General features: G+C 38.7%; 1 protein-coding gene across 1 annotated transcript; it reads left to right on the forward strand.

Moving 5' to 3' along the window:
- The first annotated feature begins 359 nt into the window (after window positions 1-359).
- Window positions 360-9,308, forward strand: LOC117942429 (CD276 antigen-like). Its single transcript, XM_034867878.1, has 8 exons — window positions 360-374; window positions 2,724-2,752; window positions 3,288-3,355; window positions 4,407-4,706; window positions 5,756-6,034; window positions 8,384-8,506; window positions 8,639-8,693; window positions 8,963-9,308. Exons 1-8 carry the CDS (start codon window positions 372-374, stop codon window positions 9,009-9,011), a joined length of 906 nt encoding a protein of 301 aa, XP_034723769.1. The 5' UTR covers window positions 360-371; the 3' UTR covers window positions 9,012-9,308.
- Window positions 9,309-19,063: the final 9,755 nt, after the last annotated feature.

The following is a 19,063-nucleotide window of genomic DNA, read 5'->3' on the forward strand; positions in this document are numbered from 1 at the left end:
CATTTAGCTGCTTTAGTTTCAGGAACTGATATCGTGCATGTTGGGTCACCATAATACTGCCATTGAATTGGGGCAATTGAATAGATGAGCCATTGTTAATATTACTAAGCTTTTCCTACTATGACTACATAGTCAAGATGTCTGCTGTGAAAAATGCCTATTATGCTGTATCAAAAATGCAACAAGTGTCATTCAACTAAGACAGGACTGTGTTCAATGTTAGCATAAATTACTGACTGTTCTATAAAAAGGAGATTTTTTTTAACAATCAAATGACTCATTCAGCTCCACCCATCTGTTTTGTATTCAGAGGAAGTACATGTAGTCTGTCTACTCCACATACTTCAGTTCTGACTTGGACACACAGCACTATGGTAGGAGCTTGTTTTGTCCTCTTCCTTTTTCTTGTTTCTTTTGAAAACAATTCATTTTGCTGTTGTGAATGAGGCAATTGTTTTTTTGTGGGCTCATAGTTTCAAACTCTTTAATGGAACTGCTTGTTATCAAGTGCTCTACACATGTGCTGGATCGTAGTTTGCAGCTGAAGTAGTAATACAAAAATCTAGTAAGTTTTAGCCATGAGTAGTAACTAACTAAAACCTGCATGCATATCAGAAAATCTCTATAGTCTCTGTATAGATTGATCTATCTTACAGGAGGAGTGATATGGGCAAATATATGATTAAAAATAAACTTGGACGTTTACTCAGCTTTCTGTGTATAACAATGAGTGTGACTAAGAGAGAGAGAGCAAATGATATTAAGTCTGTTGAGAGTGTAAATCCCTAATGCCTGTGTAAATACATGTATTTGCTGATTTTATGAATGACTGGTTTAGTAAAAAGGATATTGTAGCCAAGTGACATGAGTTGAGGATACTTCCCGAGTGGGAAGTTGTTGTCATCCAAAACAGAAAGCAAATAGAAAGTTAGCCTGTGTATTGTCTTTTTCAAAGGGGTGTAGCAGGAGCAGCTAAACAATTACACACCTCTACTGCCACAAGTCTTTCACCTCAATTTGATAGGATCCACTCAACAAACAAATATTTAAAGTCCTCATTATTTGACCCACAGGAAGTATTATATTGCTACCACATTACAAAGAAGGAAACTTTGAGATGAAATCTATTGACTGTGGGGAACTGGTTTGTGGTTTTGTAGCTCATCGTAAGGCAGGCATGCGTTGTATTGCCTCTTGACATTCCAGCAGGGCATGTTATAATTTGTAACTCATATGACATCATGTGGGAATCCCCTCACCAATAAAGCCTCACTGTGTAAACGTGTGACCGTAACTGTAATGTGATAGTAGGTAGAAATGATAGAAGAGCGCAAACACACAAAACACACAGTCAATTGTAGTGCTCAATCAATGCTCTCTGCTTTACCATAGCTCTCTTAAGTTTACTAACTAGTATACATTTTACATTAAAACCACAAAGTGTAGCCTCAAAATTGCCTTACAGTTCCATCAGCACCCCTATGTGTTTGTCAAATTCTACATAAGCTCTCACAACAGTAGTACTTAATGCAAAGAGTTGTCATATTAGATTGGGAAATTACTATAGTATCGGTGCTGGTTTAACAGACAGACAGTCCCGGCCAATTAACACTGAAGAAGACATGGTGGCTGTTTATTTTAGCCTCCCGGTAAATCAAGAATTCAATGGTTAGTCATGTGACTTTTATGATCCATCTGGTATCGCTTTCCCTGTAACTAAACAACATGCACAGTACAGTACTATGGGTAATGAGAAGGCTCTTGGGAATTCCCTTAGATGTGCTTTCTGTTGATACTGCTGATCATTACGTAGCACGGCAGTGGTGGTTTCCCTGTATGGAAGGTGTTTTTGTTGCAAAGCACTTGATATTCTGTGAATTTGTGTTTTAAGAACAAAGTTTAAGTGCAAGAAGCTTTTCTCAAAAGAGTGAAAATAGCCTGTCTCATAATTTCTAGACTGTGAATGTACTGTATGTATGAGTAAAGAAGGCATGTGATACATTTTGTACTTGGCAGACAGCTTTTGTTGGCCCTTTCCTTATACTGTTACACTACAGCTTTTTTCTGCGTAAAGCACTTTATTATAAGTATAAATAAAGGTGCCTTGCCTTGCCTACAGCCTCCAACAATAACTATTCAGATGTTGTTTCCTTGTCTTGGAGTTACCTGAGATTCTATGTCTAGCTAAGTGCTTGCTTTAACTGATACTTTCAGCACTTGGTTTCTATAATACCACAAACAATATAGTATAATACTAGAAGGCACTGTCTGAAGTGGAAAGGCAGGCTTCTGGAGCAGGTAGAGGAAGAGTTTGATAATAATCACTGTGACTTTCCTTTATCTTGGTAACACTGTTTGGATGTTTCCTTTCAGGATGACTGCATGTCATGCTATGCATGACTGACTGTGAAGGGCCAGTAATACATTTCAGATGAGATGGGATTTTGTTTGTAGATAGATTCGAGACACACATCATGTTAACTGTATAAACCCAGATTCCACAAACAAGACAATTTTCAAAGTATATCAATTTAAAAACATGTCAGGAGTAGTTTGAGTAGGAACTGGTAGGGCGTGTTTTCTATTGCAGCCACCCAGGTGGCTATTACAACTAACTTTAAAAGTCAAAAATAAATTTAGATTTCTGAAAGATTTGGAGAAAATGGCCTAGGATTCTGGATTCAATCCTATTACAGTGTTAAACTTGTTTGTCTTTTCAACAGGCCTCACATTGCAACACCCAATATTTCCTGTAAGTACTCCTGCCATTTTCTATTACCTGATTGAAACGTCAGCAGTACATATTGCAATGCTGTGACTCATTTGGAGTCAATTTTAAAATTGTCTGCATTCTACATCTACTATGTTTAAACTGCCTCTTCATTCAAGTCTTACTGTAAGCCAGCCACAAAGGATTGTCAGGAAACAACCAAAAATATCCATTCAATACTGTTTGTGACCCTGCATCACTCAGTGGAGTTATTGCTGCCTGTGTCAAGGGTCATCAACTAAAGCTCCAGAAAGCATGACAGCAACATGGAACCAAAGTATATAAAGGAGCAAGGATACTAAGAATTTAGAGTTAAATTTATTCCATTTATTTATTTACAAGTATTTTTTTATTCTTATGACTTCGCACTGCTGAACTCTCTGGGCACCAGGCCAGGGGAATTTAAGTATTACGTATTGCTATCTGTCAAATTGTATGCAGACATCTTTGTGTCACTGTAATGCATTATCTGAGTAAACATGTAAACAATTAGTTACGTTTCCTCATGTCTTTCAAGAAACCCAAGGCTTTCCTTCAGGCTGTTGGCTCTGGTTGGGACTTTGACGTGGCATTTTCTCGTCACAGGTGAGCATATCAGTGCACCAGCAACACACCTTGGTAATCTCACAACACTGAAGGCTATAGTGCGTAGTTTCTGTTACCCCCATGAGCAATTCTAAATAATTACAGCAACACTGTCGCCGCATCCAAATGACACAAGCCTTCGGTGATTGCGCACCACCTCCACCCAAGCTTTAAACACTAAAACCTCAATGGGGTGGCCAAAGACACAAAAGGTGACATGAAAAACTCACTGTAACGTCACTTTTGATATAGTGACCTTTAGATTATGTAAAACATGAAGGGACACTACTAGTTGTGTACTTTACACAAAAAACAAAAGGGCAAATAGGCTAAAGAGGAACTGAGATTTGTCTTCTACGTCATAAGAGAGGAGCTTTCAAAAAGACTAAACAAATACCCCTGACGTTCACATCCACCCACAGCCTAAACTAAGAACTGTTTACTCAACGTATACTGCTTAGGTTTAAGTATATAAGGGCTATTTGACCACTTAATGTACACGTCCTGTTACTGAACACTGCTAAGAAGTGTGACTGTGTGTGTGTGTGTGGGGGGCGGGGTATATGTATGTATTTATGTACAGTACCTACAGTATGTACGTATATATGAATCTAAATTTCAATAGGAGTATTCCTGGTAAAATAAAGGTTAAATAAAGTCAAATCATGAGGATGTCAAATCATATTGTTAATGATTTTACTAAATTACACAAAGCATGATGGTTTGCAAACAACTTTTGTCCCCTACTGATTTGATTTTTGTTTCTCATATTACACTTCATTCACATACCTTAAGATTTTAAATCCACAACTGCTTAATTGTGGATTTGAAATCTAAATGTATGTGAATGAAGTGTAATGTGAGAAACAAAAATAAAATCAATAGGGGACAAAAGTTGTTTTTAGTATTACTCAGTGTACAATACAAAATTGCTACCTAGATGTTTTGTGAAATACAATATTGACTATAATTTAAATATATTATTCCTCAAAACAATTTCATTTCCCAACATGCTCTAACATATTACTCTCACTTACTTTTGTTTTCGCAGAAGGTGCTGGTCCAATTGAGCTCAGAGGGGAGGTTGGTGGAAGTGTGACCTTTTCCTGCCCCGTTGCAAAACAAAAATTGAAATTTGTGTACTTTCAGAGGGGCGAGATATTTGTCAATGGCTACTATGAATCAAAAAATACAACACAGCTGGCATGGAAGAACACAAGAGTGGATGATGACAAGACAACTATGCACATGTACCATTTGAACATCTCACATCATGGTGAATATCAGTGCCATTTCCAGTACAGTGACAATAGTGGAGCTCAAAAACAAGTCATACATCTCAGTCTCACAGGTATGTATGAGTGTGTTGACATTTAAATATGTATTTGATTGTTTGAGTTTTTGTTTCTAACCAGAAAAATACTGTGTATGCTGCTGTGGCCCATGTGGTAGCAGTCTACATGTCCTTGGAACCCCCAGAATTGCTGCGCCATCGGTGTGTGAATGTGTGTGAATGTTTACCTGATAAGCAGGTGGCAGCAGCCTTGGCCACCAGTGTATGAATGTGTGATTTGGGTAAATGGTGCCTGTAGTGCGTAAAGTACTGAGTAGTTGTTTGAATCAAATATAGATATATAGACAAGAAAAGTGCAATATAAATGCAGTCCATTTACCATTTACAGACAGTATTCTGAAATAGGCAGTCAAATTATTTCTAACATCCTAGGTGAAGAATAGTTTTTCCTCCTGAAAGTAGTGCCAAATTAATTAATGAGACAAAGTCTTTATCTGGGTTAGCACTTATCAAAATACCTGCGCAATCGCAGATTTTTGAACTATTCTACCATAGAGATTTTTTACAATTGGAATGACAACTCCAAGTCAATGCCATAGAGCCCTAGAGACAGATTTGAACACAGGAGTAGGCCATGCACATGACCTTGCCAGCTAGGTCTACAGGAAATCCGTTGCAATGCAGGTAATGCAGGTATATATAAACCTTGATTGTACGGTCAAATACAGTCGTTAAAGCAGGATATGTTGTTTTATGTAAAGGAAATCTTATATATAGACCAATTTCTAACGTCTATTCCCAGGCCTATTTATTTAGGGTTGGAGCAGTCAGGAGTCCATTCCAGCATGTCTTTTAACTGACAGGACTTAACTCTACTAATTCCCTTCAACATAATTCTCAAAAAAATCTTTGCTAATCCATCACTCTCTCACTAAAGGTGATTTGTCTGGGATCTTGGATATAGGGAGGCTCTATGAAAACCCCTTCTATCATTAAAAAGATGAATGGTCTGTTTAAACATGGCCATATTCAGAACCCTTGACATGCTGGAAACTGAACCTACTGCCTTCTGACAGTGCTTTTTTTCCTCTGTCCGTCTGTCCTAGCCAACTACAGTAAACCTGCGCTCTCAGTGCACTGCAGTGATGACAACCATCGCTATAGTTGCCTAGTGACATGTGCTTCACATTATGGGTACCCGAGCAAAAAGGTGAAGTGGAACGAACCAGCGATTCAAATGTGGAAGGTTTTGAACAGCAGTGAAATTAGCGATCCAAAAACCATGATGGTCAACAGCTCAAGCACTGCATACTTCAACTGCTCCAATGGAAAGACTTCAGTCAGGTGCTCTGTGGGCGACGTCAGCTCAGACATGGTCTCAATCTGTGAGTAATGAAACTTCAAAAAGACCAGTCCCAATGGTTTCTCCACCAAAATATTTTGTTATGCTTTCAACCCAATGGGCAAGTTTTGGGAAGTGTGAAAGGCGTAGAAAACCACTTGGCATAGATCCTCTTTTGATGGCTACTGCTTAAGGAATATGTGAGGGAAATTTTTTATATCCTGTTCATATTTGACTTTCACGGAAGAGTTCAAAATTTCTTTAAATACTTTAAAGCTCAAACAAGACAAGCCGACAGATCTGTGAGAATGTGGTTAGGCACAGCTGTACTTTGAGCACATGATGATGTTTAGCACGTGTATTGTTTACCGTGTTCACCATCTTAGTTTAGCATGGTAGCATGCTAACATTTACTAACTATCAATAATACAAAGCACACATGCTGCTGGATCACACATATCTGGCTTTCTCATTTCTCATAATTGTTGTGCCTTAGACTAATCAAATACAAACGTTCTCTTAATTAACATATACTTATGTACTACATATAAAGATTGTTTTATGAATTGAGAATGTGAGAACTTGGCACTTTCTTGTTGCCGATGAGCATATCAGTGCATCAACAACACACCATCTCGGTTTTACAGTGTAACCTGTTGTTTATCTAAGGAATAAGTACTAGTGATATCACAACATTTAAAGCTATAGTGTGTAGTTTCTGTTACCCCCATGAGCAATTCTAAATAATGACAACAACACTGTCGCCGCATCCACATGACACAAGCCTTCGGTAATTGCACACCACCTCCACTCTAGCTTTAACCACTGAAACCTCAATGGGGTGGCCAAAGACACACAAGGTGACATGAAAAGTGAAATCTTTAGCTCACTTTAACGTCACTTTTGATATAGTGACCTTTAGATTATGTAAAACATGAAGGGACACTACTAGTTGTGTATTTTACACAAAAAACAAAAGGGCAAATAGGCTAAAGAGGAACTGAGATTTGTCTACTACGTCATAAGAGAGGAGCTTTCAAAAAGCTTAAACAAAAAACCCTGAAGTTCACATCAACCCACAGCCTAAACTAAGAACTGTTTACTCAACGTATACTGCTTAGGTTTAAGTATATAAGGGCTATTTGACCACTTAATGTACACGTCCGGTTAATGAACACTGCTGATAGTGTGACTGTGTGTATGTGTGTACAGTACCTAGAGTATGTACGTATATATGTATTTAAAGCTCAATAGGATTATTCCTGGTAAAATAAAGGTAAAATAAATTAAATGAATTTCAGTAAGTCAAACCATATGATGCCAAATCATATTGTTAATGGTTTTACTAAATTACATAAAGCAGGATGGTTTGCAAACAACTTTTGTTCCCTACTGATTTTATTTTTGTTTCTTGTATTACACTTCATTCACATACCTTTAGATTTTTAAATCCACAGCTGCCTAATTGTGGATTTGATGAATTGGGAATGTGAGGAATGTGGCAATTCTTCTGCACTATAGAGCTCCATTATTGTTCAAAAACTATTAATTTGGGCGCCTGGGTAGCTCACCTGGTAGAGCGTGCGGCCGCGTGCCCATAGACAGGGGCACAGTCCTCAACGCAGCGGCCCCAGGTTTGACTCTGAGCTGTGGTCTTTTGCTGCATATCATTTCCTTCTCGCTACCCTTTCATGTATAAGCTTTCCTGTCATAATAATGCCCTAAAACAATGCCACAAAAAACTATTCAGTAAGTAAACGGTTGCAACCATGGACATAGGCACTGTCTTTAATATTGAGTCAATCTCACATACTCATCCTGCTGCAGTAAATACTTACTAGCACATCAAATGTGTATTAATCCGCACCTTAAAAAGTTCCCAACGAATGCAAAATTTACTCCTGTTATATAATATTTGAATAGATCTCTCAAAAAATTCAGCTACACGTTTGTGATTTGCCTATAAAGATGTAAATCTTCAATAGCAGCAAATGTGTTTGAAGCTAAGAGCCACAGGCAAGGTAGTGAAAATGTTGCGAGAAGGACTCACACCTTTTTCACAGAAGACATTTTTGACTTGACATTAAAACCACATCTGAAATGGATAACCTTAATAAAGTGTCCCAGTAAGCAATTTCATCGAGTCAGCATGCACAATACCAGGGCCTCTCTTAAGTGGAATGCAGCCATCATTAATGGTTTTAAATACACCTGTGCTTTTCTTAATATGACATGTCAATATGTCTGCCGTGAAAAAGGTATATTGTCGGTTTTGGTCTTTTAATGGGATTTTTTGACAACAAGAAAAAATACAACATGTTGGTTATGGTATAAACGCATCTGTTCTAGTTAATATGCTTTTGAGACTGATAAACATTGTTCTCATCTGCAGGTTCACCCAGGGATCCCCCACCTGTTTTTCACAATCTTGTGATTATAGCCATCCTTGCAACAATGGGTATCAGTATTATATTGATATTGCTGCTGTACTGGAGATGCAAGAAGGGACAGAGAGGTAAGGACAGATATTAAGTTTGTCGCAATGTAGCAGTTTTTTACACATTTGCATATATGTTTGTAAAAATACACAGAAGTATGAATGACTAAGTACTGGGCATAACACAGCAGCTTCTATGTTGGTTTCCAGGAGCGGCAGCAGTAGATTTTATGCTAATACATGGAGATGTGAGGAAATGTGAGGAGTAAGTGGATATTTACAATTACCTTATAAATATTTGTGTGTGTGTATGTGTGAGTGCGTACACACACACACACACACACTATATATATATATATATATATATATATATGATGAGGAACAACTACAAAAAAATAATTGCTGCAGTTCATGAATTCCCAGTTGCCAGATTCCTAAAATGTTCTTTGTAACTTTGGTAAATTGTATCAAAATATTGTAATGACTGACCTTATACATCCCTTTCCCTTTCTTTCTGTTTTTCAATTTCCCCAGGGAGGCAACAGTCCACAATGAAAAAAATGAAGCAACAGAGGCCTCTTGAGTGCCAAATTGGTGAAGATGAATGAACAACTTCTTCTTGGTTCTAGAATCTAGAACTAAAACTACATGTCATTCAAGTGTACGTTGCATTTGTGACTGACCAGCTGTATACGAGCCAGGAACTGCCAGAGTTGTCGGGGACTCATTGGCACTAGTCTGTGAATCAGAATCACTGGGGATTGCTGTCGACAATTCACAGACAATGACTTTTGTGTTTGTGTTTGAGGAAGTATTCCTTATGAGTATCACTTTACGGGTGATGTGCAGTGCGTCATTCAACTAAGAGTAGCTTACATCTCAAAAACAATAATAATAAAATAAAGACTTTTCCAATGATTGTGGTGAGATTGTTGTTGAATACTGGAAAACAGTATCTGTGGGGAGGAAAACGTCCCAGCACTAAGAGCAGTAAAAACGCTACGGGCAAAAGTATTATGCTGCAAGTTTCACTTTTGGACACTCTTCCATCTTTAAATACAGTAGGATATTGTCGTTGCACTTTCAAATTCCCCTTGTGTCTTTTCTTAAGCATAATACCATCTACAATGTTCTGTTGTATTTAGTGTTTTTATTTAATGCATATAATTGAACAGTCATGTTAGTCATATCATGCCAGTTTCCAATTCATTTTGTTTTGAAAGTGTTTGAAATGTACTGTGGTTCCCTTATTTTGTCTAGGGTATTCCTCTCCAATCAGAAATGATCATTGGCAAGGAAAATATGTGTTAATACAGAAGATGTGTATTTTTTTGCAATAGATTCCAGTGTTTTAGGAGGTAAAGTGCAATATTAAAGACAAGTGGAACAGGTTGTTTTCTTAATTAAATTGCTGTTACCCTTAAGACTGATATTTTGGTGTCTTAGCAATTTTGACATTTCTTTCTCAGGTGACTGTTCTCATGTAAAATGTTATTTTGCTATTTATTTTTATTATGTTTTTTCCTTAACATTAAATTGTGTGTTGTTTACCCTGTTTACACGTTATGGGTAATGTAGACTGTTATTCATCCTTCCTATTAATGAATAGGAATAGAATTAATGAATGAATTACCAACCATTTCGAAGGGCTGCTTCTGTTTCCTGCATCTGTAAGAAACACTCTTGTCAGACAGCTGTTTGCTTACTTTTTATGTTTATGTGGCATTTTACATACCTTCTCAATCCTGTCATATCATTTTTTTTTTATTCTTTGGTAACAAAATGTACAATGTGGGGCGACCTCTAGCTCACCCAGTAAGAGTGTTCGCCGCATATTCTGCAGCGGCTCGGGATTGAATCTTACCTTTTCTGCGTTTCATCCCCTCCATCTCTTTCCTCCTTTCATGTCTATCCACTGTTGCTTCATAATAAAGGGAAAAGCCCTAAAAAAAAATGTACAATGTATTAAAGTTGTAATTATACTTCTATTGTGTTTTGGAAAATAAAAATATGGTATTTAAACTGCTGCAGTGGATTGACAATATAGTATTTACACAATTTAAACAGTTGACTTGGGCTTTAAGTCACACAAACGGGTAGAAATAAAGGTGTCCCACATATCAATGCAATGCAGTTTTATTGCCAGTAGATGTCGTACCTGCACCAGAGTCAATTCAAATCACCTTTTGTCATGGCTGATTGATGTTTTGTGTACAACAACATCTAAATATATGTACCACATCCCTGGGACTAGTCACATTTCTGAGCTAGCCTGCATAAACGATTTCCTTTCCGCTGGCATTGACAATAAAACCTTGTTTATGCATTCAGGCATATGATATATGGTTTGTGCAGAGCATTGTGAGCACAATCCTTTTTAACAAGGATACATGATGTCCCTTTGACCTCAATGTGTGGTCACCTGCCAGGGGAAGGATGAGTTACCCTGCTTTACTGAAGGGGAAGAGAATAATATTTCAGGAAAAAGGAGATGATTATAGACTAGATGTGAGATGACATAAGACACATTCTCAAAACACAAGGATTACCTGCTTAACAAAGGACAGTGTTAACATTATAGATTTACACATCACAGTAATCTATCTTTCTGTATATACATCCACCACATCTCTCTTGCTCCCATTCTCTTTCTCCTTCACTGCAATTTTTATAACACACCTCCATTTCTCTTCCCTGCTTGCTTCATCTCTGTCTCATGAGTCACAGTGACAGGCTGTCAGTCCACCTCTCTGTCCTCTGTTTACATTGGGCAGCAGAGCAGCACCAGGCTGGTTGCACTTCAGGAATGCAACCCCCAAGGTCCCTGCCCTCCTCCTCCTCCTCTTATTCCCTTCTCCCCACATCTATCCTCTGCATCTTTTTCTTTCCCTCCTTTATTATTGTATTCCCTTTTTGAAATAACTCACTCCTTCCTCTTCCTTTCCTTCAGTTCCTTCTTCTGTTTTTCCCCCTCCGCTGTTCACCCCCCTCTAATCATCCTCCCCTCTGCCCCCCACACAAGTTCCCAATTTCTCCCTTTCTCTCCTCTTTTTTTACCCACGCTTTCTCTCCTCCGAACCTCCACTCCCCTATTTTCCTCGCCTTTTTCTATACCCTCTTTAAAATTCAGATAGCATTGTCCAAACTCACCCCCCCCCTCCATTCCCCTGTCATCATACCCTCTCCCCCCACTCCTCCCCATCCCCTGTCCTCCCTCATTCCTCTGCTGTCTAACCTAAACAAACCAGGGAAGACTTTCTTCTGTGGTGCCTGTAGCATGAAATACACCACGTCAGACTTGGTTTAAACATAAACATTAGTCAATTTAAAGGACTGGAAAAGGATATAAGGCGCTAAAGTTCAACGTGAGATAGAGCTACTAGGGAGCTATTAGGAAGTCTTAATGCTAAAACTTACCACTGAATATACATATATCAGCTCAGAGAACTGTATAATTTGGTGTGTATAGACAAAAGATTTTTTTTTTTTTAATGGGGCAACTGTATTAGAAAAAAACAGAAAAAACATTAAAAAGTGCCCTTTTCCATTGATTTGTTTGTTGAACAATAAAAACCTATAAATCACAAAATTAGTTTGGGCCACAAGAACTCCATTCACTAAGCCTTGGAAATAAAAGCTTTTATACCTTATACAATGAAGAAAGTCTTGGATTTGATTTGTATTTGTTGATTATGTTGTTAAATATTATTAGAGGATAGAAATACTTATATTTGTAACTTCAATTGACATTTTGTTTCCAAATGGAATTAATCATGCAACAATTACATGTATTGCCGGCTTGGGAATCAAGGCCAATAAAGTAGATCTAATTATTATGAACAATCTACGCACACTGTTCGGTTTTCCAGTGACGCAAGCAGCGTGTAATCTCCTGCTTATTGGAAATCCTTTTCAGTCAGAACACAGTTCTGTGGCATTTCTCAGCAAGCAGCGTGTGACCTCTGCCACACTGTTCTGCATGGCGTCCATACCAGGGGATTTATAACCAGATTATACTAGTTTTGAAAGTCAACTAGATTAGATTTAGGGAAGGGAGCCAAAGTACAAGACACCAAGAATTTCAATCTCTTGGTTTTAAAGGCGTCACAAAACATTTAAAACTTTGATTAAGTTGTTGAACTGTTTTTACATTTTAGCAGATACAAGCAACAGAATGAAGCAGATGGAGCAGCAGGTCAGAAGGTTCAGCTCTGGTGCTTCAGCGGAGTGATGATATTGTTGCTGTCACTGCAGAAACCTTCTCCCTGACCTCCAGAGACAGGAGAGGTGACCTGGAAGCATTTATCACCTCTGTGCTTTCTGACCCATGACCTGAGGCCTGAGATAGGGAAAAAGAACACCAGAGTGTAGCAAGGAGGAGATACAGAAAGGCATGGGGAAGAGGAGACCAATGCAACAATACATAAGTAGCTATTTGTTATAATACATTAGTAAAGCAGAACTGTTTATGTAGCTTGTGAGAGGAATGTGCATATTTCTGAAAGACTACTTGCTTTCTGCACTTTAAAGTTATAATGGCAGGTTTGTGGAACTGTTGGCAACCAGGGTGGATTTTGTGAATGTGCATCAATGGCAATATTTCTCTTGGTCAGAAGATGAAAAATTTGCCGGTGCATGATCTATGTGTGGTCCTGCTTTTAGTTAAGCCAAAAAAAATCAGTAGAGACTTGAAAGTGCCTAAAACCAGTTGGGAGAGAGAGGAGTGGTTGCTGGCTCAGAGACCATCAGAACTATTAACACCTCTCTGGTGATACACTAAAGGAGTTCTTGTCCAAGGTTTTTTTCAAGTGAGTTACAACTCAATACGTATACTTGTGTGTGTGTGTGTGTGTGTGTGTGTGTGTGTGTGTGTGTGTGTGTGTGTGTGTGTGTGTGTGTGTGTGTGTTGATGAGCGAAATCTGGGCAAACACTGACAAGTCACAAGAACTGCTTAAGATGTGACCTTTACGTTTGCACACAGACACCCTCAAACACATACACACACTCAGAGAATCTATCTGTCTATCTATAAAACTGTACATTAGACATTGTTCCGCTGCCTGAAAAACACTCAGACAGGTGATCATGTTAAAGCCAACTGTCTTGTGGGAGGATCGTATATGGGAGCCAACAAGAAGAACAGAAACCATCATGAGGGATTGGTGGGTAAGATGCCCAGTTGGCTGTGGATGGTTGGCAGCCTCATGTTTCTGCAGAGGCTGAACATCAAAGAACATCAAAAGTATTTCTAATGTGTTTCGTGAAAGACTGTAAGTGACGTCATGCTATAACATGTTTGGAACTTGAAACATTTTATCTTGCTACTTGCTGTTTCACACTACTTTTCTACTGTGTGATAACCAGGGACAGATATTTACATTTCACAGCCTACTCCTGTGTAGATTCCTCTAATATGACCTTATTTGGTTACTGTGAAATGTTATGTTACACAGCAGGCAACTCCTTAGCCATAAACTGCAGAGTCTTGGCTTGTTTGCTTTTCTCTTCATGAACGTTAATAAGGAAGTCATCAGTGTGTATCAAAAGGGACAGTGTGGATTAATGAAGACCAGACAATGAAAATGGATAAGATTAAGTAATCCAATGTACAATAAGTGGCCGTGAATAAAACGTGGCTAATTTGGGGTGTTTATTTTATTCTTCTGGTATATCATAAGAAATACACCATATTGTTAGAATCAACTCTTTTTCGATGGAAAATCAAACTATATCCTATGTCGGCAGATGAACAGTTTAACACATAAGCAAAATAGTATCAGGTATGTAGATGTTAGTGCAAGCAATTCTACAAGTATGTAAATTATGGCACAAAAAAATTATCAAGCCACTTTGGTGTGTGTGTGTTTGTTTGTGTCTGTGTGTGCATGAAATCTATCACCTCTGGCAATTGCTGTTGCAACAGCTGTGTGGCATTTATCCAATTATTTTCTGCATAACAGTTACACGTATATCTTTTGCATATCAGCTGCTGCAGGGTGAAAGGAGGTGTGCTTTGACTGAAGAGCTGTAGATGAAGGGGACGCAACTGAAACCAAGTAAAGACGTGAAGAAAAATGGCTGACATGCTGTGCAAGCTATGGATACTTGACACCAACAGGTCCCTGCGGCAACCTCCACTTAAATTTATCTCTAGACTCCAGACGTGGTGAGGGATTTGTGGAAGGACAGGGTGTACAGATGCTAATGTGGCTGAAATATAGAGACAAATGAATGCAGTTAATGTACAGTGGAGAATTTTTTTTTAGTATGTTTCCCACTGAGAAATTAACTGTGTATGAGCCTGCATGTGGAAGGTGCGTGTTTATGCATGTGTGTATTTGTGTGTGTAATAAGAGACACCTGAGACAGTTAGAAGGTCATTCCTGGAGTCTGGTCACATAGCTTTGATCATTTTCTCGTCGCCTCAGAAATAGACCAGAGAGGACGGGATGGGCACAAACTCTCTCTCTTTATGTGTGTGTATCCAAGGGAGAGAGCAAGCCCAACAGCCTGACAGGGAACCCGCACTTGTTTGTAGTGCAAAAGCCTGTGTGTGCATGACTGCACTAATGCATTTGCACTCATACCTTTGTCTGGCACTGCTTGCATTTGCTGTGTGAACAAATGCATGTGGGGACAGTGTGTGTGTGTGTGTGTGTGTGTGTGTGTGTGTGTGTGTGTGTGTGTGTGTGTGTGTGTGTGTGTGTGTGTGTGTGTGTGTGTGTGTGTGTGTGTGTGTGTGTGTGTGTGTGTGTGTGTGTGTGTGCGTGTGTGTGTGTACGTGCGTGCGTGCACTCATGTGAGTGTTAAGAGGTGTGATCGTGGTTTAAATTCTCAAGTTGTCAAACAGAAAATTCATGCTTGAGTCTCAGATTTTAAGAGCGAGCTGCACTACTGCAGTCATTATTAGACGTTTACATACACATTTCCAAGCAGATACACACAAAAGCAACCAAACACAATATATTTCAAAATAATACATAACACAATGTGTATGGGTTTAGAGAGAGATAGAGATACATTGTGAGTGTATGTTTACATTTAGTTTGAAATAATCAGAATAATACTCATAATTCTTCATAATTTTATTCTTTACACATCATTTTAGAGAATGCCATAGCATTTTTGAGCCATGGTATGCAGCATCAGGAGGATGTAATCTGATTTTTACGAGTTTGATTTAATTATGTTTGAAGTTACTTCGAAAGGCCCAGTTACATGCACAACATAAATCTGTTGATCAATTTCCATCACACTGACCATGAGTTTTTAATCGAGTGTGGTATTTTCACAAGGAGAACATGTTTACGAGGAGCAGAAGTAGATGCTGTGGAAAGAGATGCCCTCCTCTGTGTTTTGGTTTATGGAATTTGTACTTCAGCAAACCTTGTAAGGCAAGGATTCATTCAGTGCAGAGTTTGAAGTATTTAATTTGCCCCTAAAGCAGCACACATGTAGATGTGAATGACTCACCCTGCAGGGCACCAATCACAGTGAAAGAAAACCACGCAGCAGGCAAGAATAATTATTTTTCCTTCAAGAAAATAATTTGTGAGCAGTTTTCTGTGAACATGCAGCTGCACTCTCTAGAAAACGTAGGCATGGCAGATGACATCATTTAGTTAAAACATTACAGCTTAAAAGTGATTTTTAATATGATCGTTAATTCAGAATTTAAAAGACTAAAAAGGTGATTCTTTTTGCTCAATCTTGCAAACTTGAACTGGCTACAAATGACCTCCATGTGTCCTCACACAGAAGCAGACAGTGGTGAGCCAATTTATAGCTGACAACTAAATCCATAGATTGGTTTTCCTCCTCTGTTATATTAGTCTTTAGGCTAAGCACCACTGGTTGGCCCAAATGTAGAAAGCAACCGAGTGTAGTTGACTCATGTAATGGAGCCGTGCAGTCATTCAGGCACAGACATTGTTTTATAGTCTCATGTTTCATAGACTCTCCAGACATATAAGACCCCATCGTTATTTAAACAACTTGGTCTATAAATGATGCTGGTGCTTATCCTTTCAACACACACAACTGATCTGCACTATATCTTTGCTTGCTACCTCCACTGCACGGTTCCAAGAAAACTCCCTCCAGCTCATTCACATATCCAAATCCTTGATACGTACATGTTAACATGGTAACTCTTGGTAGATGAACATGCTACAATCAGCATGGTTCCAGCTCAGCTCAAAGAATAGCTTAGGCCCACAATAGAGACAGCTTAGACGTCAAGTATTTGACATAAAACAGAGCGTGACAAAGCTCTTTTAATGTATTAGTATTTCCTGTAGCATAAAACTTAGACCATAGTTTGCTATTTTTTGTCTCTGTGTAGGCTGCAAAGTTGTCCCTCAATTTTTTATCACCGCAACAGTTTTGTCTTTTGGTTTATTATTATCATTACAGTCCAGCGCAGCTATAGACTTTAAACTTGCTGATGTGATTTGAAAGAAAGTGAGACAGAGAAGGGGTGACAATGAATATGTTCCTTCTCACACCCCTCCTGTTATATTGAGAGCCTTTAAAGTACACCCTAAATACTACTCCATGTCATCTTTTTTCCTCTTGCTTTCTGAACTCACACCTTTGACACAGCTGCTTTTATTGAAGCTATCATGGAAATATTCAAGCTTATATTAAGAAATGTATATAAAAATGTAAGGTTCAAACAACTAGACTAATGAGCCAATCTTTTGTACAGCCTTTCACTGGCATACACAGGCAGATATTGTTAAAAAGACTATAAATATTGAAGTGCAATCATGGAAATATTTTTAGAGCTGGAAGTACCTGCTTAAAATAATGCTGGTGGGCTGGCCTACTCTGTAGCAACAGCAGTAAATAGTGCATGGCTATAAGTCACCAGTTACACCAGACGGGATGTCCAGGGCAGAGAAAAAAAAAAAAGTGTAAGATTAGATTGATGTTACCTCTGTGTTGTTCTGCACAGGGTTTCAACCAAACATGGTCTTTGTCAGAGCTAACTTTTGCTTGATGAGGGCTTTGGTCTTTTTTGGAGCTGTTACACAGAAAGGTCTACGCTTGTTTGAATAAATGCCCAGAAAAAAGGAGTATCTTTGTTTTAAACTCTGCACAGAGACCATGTTTGGTTGCATTTCAAAACATTGAGAGGCCCACAGGCCCCATCAATCCATTATAAAAGGTATTGCAGCATCTCATCTTTCTCATAGCAGAACAGAGTATGGTGGGGGGGGGGATGCAACGCATGCTTGGCCGACTCTCTCAAAAGTTCCACTGAAACAAATCACTGGAAGCAGAATAGACATTGTTAAAGTATGTTACCATGGGACACAGTTCAGCCTCCCCTTCCTGTTTCACAACTCCGAACATAGCTGAGAAATACGTACATTCAAACTGCACTCAAACAGCGCACAATCACTGAGGCTGGAGGGAAAAACAAACACTGAACACATATACACACACACACACACACACACACACACACACACACACACACACACACACGAGGGTCTGTGTAAAACAAAACATGTTTTATGCAAGGAGACCAGGGGAAATCAGAAGCCCTGAGGATGGGGAGGGAGATTGTGGTGGAAACGCAGAATTGATAATGAGAGAGGGGGGAATATCTGCAATATGTGTCTACGCTAAATCAGACTTCATGTTGCTTCTTTCACATCTGTGAACACACACAAGTCTCTAAAAAATGCATGTGGATGCAACATATCACACAGAATTGTAGTTGTTGGGAAAACTATGGTTAGAATTGGGGCTGCTAGGGAAATTAAGATGAAGAAAATTGGTTGGTTTTCCAATTTATGGATTTATATTGTGAATATGTAATATGAAAGCTGGTTTCAAGAGTAGAAAGAAATGTAACAGGAAGCCAGAACTGGGAGTGAGACAAATGTGCAGTCAGCTTATAAACAATAGTGGGCTTCCAACTGTGTCAAAGGTTTTCTATATAACAGCCTTGTTCAAATTAGGTGTGCTGTGCTTCTGTTCTATAAATCTAACAAAAATAATATTATTGCCCACACTATGATCCTGGACACAGCCCTGACAAGGATGCTGGTAATGGTTCCACCTTGTAAGTGGGAAATGTGGTCCTGTAAACACCTTCTGTAGCAGGAACTACCACAGAGGAGGTACTTTGCCCGGTGTTTATTTGTCTGTCTATGGCCAGATTTTGTCAACACAATATCGTCACAACCTTACAAGACACAGTCACAAACAATTAAAGGTGTGTGATTAAGATCAAAATGAAGGCAGAGTTGAAAGATAGGTGTGGTCCGAGCAAGAGTGCAGGAAGTTGGGGAGATAAGATGTTATGGCATCTCCAACAAGACAGTTTTGTCTCTTTATAGCCCCGTTTTTACTGCAGTATATGTTTTATACATAGGTTTTTAGATCTGTTCAAACTCATTTGGTCTGCTTTTGTAAAAAAAAAAAAATCTCCTTTCCCCAACTTCTCCCCTTTGTTATCATTCTTTTTATGTTTGAGGGGAGGTTGGGGAAATGAAAAATATGAACTGAATACCTTTCCACCAAATCAAATGTTGAGTGATTATGAGGCTAACATCTCTATTGAGCTGGGTTGTTTTTTTTCTAAGTGATGGACCACTGGAAGAGTGGCGGTAAGCAAT

The sequence above is a fragment of the Etheostoma cragini genome, chromosome 3 (genome assembly GCF_013103735.1).
Source record: "Etheostoma cragini isolate CJK2018 chromosome 3, CSU_Ecrag_1.0, whole genome shotgun sequence".
Taxonomy (NCBI): domain Eukaryota; kingdom Metazoa; phylum Chordata; class Actinopteri; order Perciformes; family Percidae; genus Etheostoma; species Etheostoma cragini.